Source organism: Gekko japonicus, unplaced genomic scaffold, assembly GCF_001447785.1.
Source record: "Gekko japonicus isolate JY-2015 unplaced genomic scaffold, Gekko_japonicus_V1.1 scaffold306, whole genome shotgun sequence".
NCBI lineage: Eukaryota > Metazoa > Chordata > Lepidosauria > Squamata > Gekkonidae > Gekko > Gekko japonicus.
In genome coordinates, this window is record NW_015172013.1 from 1317928 (window position 1) to 1323927 (window position 6000).

General features: G+C 50.3%; 1 protein-coding gene across 8 annotated transcripts in view; it reads left to right on the plus strand.

Annotated features, from left to right (window-relative positions):
• The window catches only part of MEF2D (myocyte enhancer factor 2D), a 202814-nt gene that overhangs the window by 192198 nt on the left and 4616 nt on the right, over positions 1 to 6000 (plus strand). For all 8 annotated transcript variants that reach the window (XM_015420284.1, XM_015420281.1, XM_015420280.1 and 5 more), the window contains one exon: positions 3053 to 3248. In XM_015420284.1, coding sequence (XP_015275770.1) covers positions 3053 to 3248 — 196 coding nt within the window. The remainder of the gene's footprint in view (positions 1 to 3052; positions 3249 to 6000) is intronic.

Genomic DNA, 6000 nt, shown 5'->3' on the forward strand with positions numbered 1-6000 from the left:
TGACCTCTGAATCCCAGTGCCAGGAGGCAACATCAGGGAAAGGCCTCGGCCTCTTTGCTGTGTTGTTGGCCCTCCAGAGGAACTGGTTGGCTGCTGTGTGAGACAAGATGCTGGACTAGATGGACCGCTGGTCTGATCCAGCAGGGCTCCTCTCTGGTTCTTAAACTCTGTTTACCATCCCACCTTTCTTCCAGGGAGCTCAGGGCAGTGTACCTGGTTCTTCCCTTCTCCTTTTTACCTTCCTAACAACACCGTGTGTGTGTGAGAGAGAGAGATTGAGAATGACTGGCCCAAGGTCATCCAGTGAACTTCATGGTAGAGTGGGGATTTGAACCTGGGTTTCATTGGTTCTGATCTGTTAGATTCTAACAACTTCCCCCATTCTGACTCTTCAGTCATCCCGTCACAAGAGCCCTGATGAATGAAACCAGTTCAGCATCCTTTGCCCCATAGCAGCCATCCGGGTGACACCCCCCCCCCAAAAAAAAAGGCCCACCAGCAAGGCCTGAAGGTAATAGTCCTCTTCCAGCAACTGGACTTGCATACACATAATATATACACACAGGAAGTTGAATCAGACCATGAGTCCATCAAGGTCAGTATTGTCTACTCAGACTGGCAGCGGCTGTGCAGGATCTCAGGTGGAGGTCTTTCACATCACCTGCTGCCTGGTCCTTTTAACTGGAGATGCTGGGGATTGAACCTGGGATCTTCTGCATGAAGAGCTGAGGCTTTTCCCCTGAGCCACATCCTCTCCCTGTGACATACAGTCTCTGAACATAGAGGATTTATTCAGCCATCCTAGCTAGTAGCTGTCAACCAGCCTCACCTGTGAATTCGTTTAGTCTCTTTCTAACACCATTGGCACTTGTCGCAGCCAGCGCTTTTGCAGTCATGGTGGGATGGTTGAGCTGTTTTTAGTTGGGAAGGGTTGAGAACATGCTGAACTACGCATTTAATTTGTGCATGTGATTATGTATGTGTGTATACTGAAAATCTGTGTACATGCGCACAATCGTAGGAAAGATCCACAAGCTTGTTTTCAGAGAATCAAAATCCCCCCCAGAAATGTGGTCCTATTACCTCTGTTGTTATCCTGTCTCTGTGGCTGCAAATTCAGTGGGGCAGGATTCTGTCTTTGTTCACATTTGAAACTCTGTAGAGCATCGCACTGTATTAATAGCAGCAGTCCGTGAATAAGACTAATAGTGGCCTTCTGGTGTTTGTGTGTGTCTTCATTCCCAGCCAGCAGCTGTGGAACTACACGCTCAAGCTCTTATCTGCTTAGTAGATGTGGTAAAACTCCCCCCATGTTTGTAGCCCCACCCCCACCATGATGAAGTCTCCTGCTGAATTGGCACCTAATGATTGCACTTATATGCCAACTCACTCTGTTCCGCTGGCATAAGAACGTGTCCACGTGGATCTCACAGTTATTACTGGTGTACACTGAACCCCTGAACGTGGTAGTCTTTCAAGAGCAAAGCGGTGGATGGCATATGGAATCAGTGAACTGATTGGTGTGATGTCCAAATTAAAAAACCCAAAAAACTACTTCTGTGGCTACATAAGTCTGCGAAATATTTCTGAGCCTCTCTGGGAGAGACCCGGCTCCTGGACCTCAAGGAAGTGGCTGACTCATTCAGCTTGCTTGTTTCCACACGGAGGGACTGCTCACGCCTCTGGAGACCCCTCTGACAGGCCCAGGGGAGGAGACTTTGGCTGAGTGGCAGAGCTCATGCTTTATGCCGGAAAGGCCCACATTCTGTCCTTTTTGCCTCTAGTTTAAAAGGTTTCTGGCCACTCATGTTGGGAAAGACCTTTCTCTGCCAGAGAGCCACACTCAGTCAGAATAGACAGTGCTTGTGTGCATTATGTGCATTATGCACACTTTCCCGGTTCTTCCAAAACCCTTTGCTTTAAAAAGTGAACCTTGGTACTTGCTGCTGTGAAAAACAGAAAGTCTTGTGAAGTGGACCCTTGGTCTGATACAGTAGGGCAGTTTGCTTCACGCTTATGAGTCGTGATCACAGAATAGAACTTCCATGGACGGAGACAATATATCTTTGCTGTGGACAAATGATAGGAGAAAGTAGGGATGCCAGCCTCCAGGTGGGGCCTCGGGATCCCCTGGAATTACAGCTCATCTCCAGACTACAGAGATCAGTTCCCCTGGAGAAAATAGATGCTCTGGAGGGTGGACTCTGTGGCATTGCACCCCACTGAGGGTCCCTGTCCTCCCCAGGCTCCACCCCCCAATTTTCCTGGACTTGCCAGTGGCCAGGGGGGACCTGGCAACCCTAGGAGAAAGCCATCATCAACCCTGCCCTGTTGGGAGCTTTCCAGCAGCATCTGGCTTGGGTGTGCTTGGAAATAGAATGCTGGGCTAGATGGTCTGATGTAGCAGAGCAGTTTGCCTTTTTTTTTTTGTGAGTGTGACATTGCAGACGCGCATGACTGGCTCACCACCACAGCCCTGGGGGCAGCAGTGTGCAGGTTTCTTTGGTGGCAGCCATGCGGCCAGGCAGTCATGTGACTAGCCCCTGAGGAACAGCCCCCCCTCCATTCAATATAAAGCAGAGACAGTTTTTCCTGCCTGATCTTGGTGTGTGTGTGTGTGCAATAGCCCCATCTAGTGGCACACAATTTTATAAACATTTTCCCTTCCGTCATTCCCCCCCCCTGAAAACTAAAACCTTTTAGGCTTTCTTTGTGTCTATATTCATGTGGTGTGGCTTATTTGGAAACAGGAATTAGGACTCTTGGGGGGCGGGCGTGAGTGTTCGTACATGCCTGTTTGTGCACATGAGCCGTTTGGCCCAAAGTTTGCTTCCCTTTGCTGTGCAATGCGCTCCTCTTTGCCCTGGAGCTGGCATACCGACGCAGCTGAGATCTTTGTGAGTGTATGTTTGTGTCTAAAATAACAGAAGAGTCGAGGGCACCCCTAAGACTGAAACACACGTTATGAAGCCGAGCTGTTGTGAGACAGAGTTCACTTTGTCAGATGCACAAAGCATTTTGCAGAGCCTTAAAACCCTTTCCCCCCTTTCAGACTATCAGCTGACCAGCGCAGACCTTTCATCCCTCCCAGCTTTCAGCTCACCGGGAGGACTGTCTCTTGGCAGCATCTCTGCTTGGCAACAGCAGCAGCAGCAGCAGCAGCAGCAGCAGCAACAACAGCAGCAGCAGCAACAGCAGCAGCAGCAGCAGCAGCAACATCTTGTTCCTGTATCACTAAGTAACTTAATGTAAGTGCATTGTGACAGATTTTCAATGGCACCGGGTGGCACGAATGACCCTGCACCATGCCTGTGAGCAACTGTGGGATCACGACTCGAACCATGCAACAGAGCCAGGATCCTGTTCCCAATGGAGGCTGGCCCAGATGCATCTGAGGAGGTCTCTCCCCCCCCCCCCTCCAAGCAGGGCATGTCACTGGCTAGCAGTGTTCTCAGGTATACTGCATCTGAACACGGAGGTTTCCATTTGACATTCGTGGTTCTTCGTGACATGAGGAGAGAGCTCTTGTGGTGTGTGAACAAGGGCCCATCTAGCCCAGGGTCCTATTTCCCAAGATCGGCCATCCGGATTGTTTTGGGATGCCCGCAAAACAGGGAATGAGGGTAACAGCCCTCCCTCGCACCTGCTCTTCAGAGGTACACTGCCTTTGGACACGGAAGTTTTATTTATTTGTTTCTTCTTCCGTTCTTTGAAGGTGTGCACCTCTGAATGCAAGTTGCAGGGAAACGAGAGAGAAGATATTGGATTTTATACCCCGCCTTTCACTACCCAGAGGTGTCTCAGATCGGCTTACAAACTCCTTTCCCTTCCCCTCCCCACAACAGACACCCTGTGAGGCAGGTGGGGCTGAGGGAGCTCTTGACAGAAACTGCCCTTTTTTTTCAAGGACAGCTCTTATCAGAGCTACGGCTTGCCCAAGGTCATCCAGCCAGGTGTAAGTGGAGGAGTGGGGAATCAACCCCGGTTCTCCCAGATTAGAGTCTGCGCACTTAACCACTACACCAAATAACCACATAGACCTTTTGCTGTCATGGCTCCCTTACTGGGCTTCCCAGCAGCACCCTTTGTTGGGGGGAGAAATGAGACACTGGACTGGAATGGACCTTTGGGTCCAGCCTTTGCTTTCCTGATGTTCTTCTCAGCTGCGATAGCTAAATGAAACCTCCATGTTCCCATGCAATCTATTTCTGAATACCAGTAACTACAAACAACTGGGAGGGTTGTTGTCTTCGTGCCCTTAGGCTCTGGCAGAGGACTGGATATGGTGATCTAGACAGATCATTGGCCTGATTCAGAGGGCTCTCTTGATTTTCTAATGCGCACTCTGAAATTTCCAACTGAAAGTGCATGGATCGCTCCCGAATTTACAAAACGATTTGGCTTCACGCTTCATCAGAAGACGTTAGTCTGTGCCCAAGACTTACAGACTTTCTTTCCTGGCTGAATGAGACGGCTTCGAATCCGAGTCAGAAGGGGATGTTCTGTGGCTTAGAAGGCATATTTGAACACGGACGTTTGGACCCCTTTAGTTGAGACATTCACATCTCCATATCCTCTAACGTTTTGCAGGAGAAAATTGGGGTCCTGCTTGCCAGGTGTCCTGTTTCTGTTCCAAGGATGGCTCCCAACCCCCCCTCCCCTTTTTCTCAGTTGCCAAAGGATTTATTCTGGTTCCTGTATTGATTTACATATGCAAAAGCCTGCCTCCGGATGATTTAAAAGCCGAGAGGGTAATTTTGATCAAGCAAGAGCAGGAAAACGGAAGAGCCGAGCTGTATATTTCCAGCTTCTAGAGAACCCCGGGGGGGGGGGGGGGGGGAGGAGTAGCTCCTGAAGAATCTCACGCTTTGTCCCGCCCTTCTTCCAGATAACTGAGGGTGGCACTCATTGTTCTCCTCTTCTCTGTTTTACCATCAGATTAGGCCCAAGGTCTTCCAGTGAGCAGAGTTGGGGGGGGGGGCGTTTGAACCTGCGTCTTCCCAGTCCTGGAGCAATTTGCATTAGCGAATCATTACAGTCATTACTGATGCTCCCTCTTAAGCTGTGGAGTCTTGTGAGCAAAAATTCTACTTTATGAGCTACTGGCATTAAAGTTCTGAGCAAGCGATTTGGCTACTGCATCAGTTAGTTTGCTCTGGAGCCATCCTTCCTGAGCTAAGACAAAAATGTGTGAGCCGGAGGCTAGAAAACTGAGCTAGCTCACACTAACTCAGCTTAGAGGGAACACTGGTCATTGCACTACACCGGCAGTTCATCTCCCCAGATGGTGAAAATAGAAGCAAAGACTGGAGACTGGTAAGGTGGAACAGTTAGAGATCACAGACCTCCTGCTGTGCTAGGATTCAAAATTGTCTCATTCAGCTGGAGAAGACAGTCTGGAATTCTTGGGTGTGTAGAGCATCTTCTTGGGGGGGGGGGCAGTAGAAAAAGGACCTGACCAAGGAGAAATTTCAGAGTTGCCCTTCTGCACACGCCCAGCTACAACCTCTCCTCTGTCACAGCTTGTGCTGTTGCCGGCAGACATTTCCGAATGTGCCCCTGGCTGGAGAAGCTGACATGAAGCTGTCATTGGAGCAGATCAGCCAGTGAGGCCACCAGACCTGACTTCTGACCTGCAAACGGGTGACAGATCGGGCGCTTATATAAGCGGCCCAGCAAAACTACCAGGCTGACTCTAACTGGCAAAGGCACCCCTCATTGTCCTTAAAAGCGGGGGTGAGGCAGATTATTCACCACCAAGGGGTGAGTCAGAAGCACATCTGTAGCCATGTAACCAGAGGGATTGTAGGTCACTTGCGGGCTTCATAGATCCAGGGGTCATTTCCTGCAGGAACACACAGGAGTGGAGCTCCAGCAGTAAAGAGCCCAGGGGCGGGCACATGCAACGAGCCCCACCCCCTGCTCTCAGCAGCCCTCAGTCCGAGCAAGAAGCAGCCAGGTAAGTTGCAGAGCCGCCCCCCCCCCCCCCCCCACACGAGC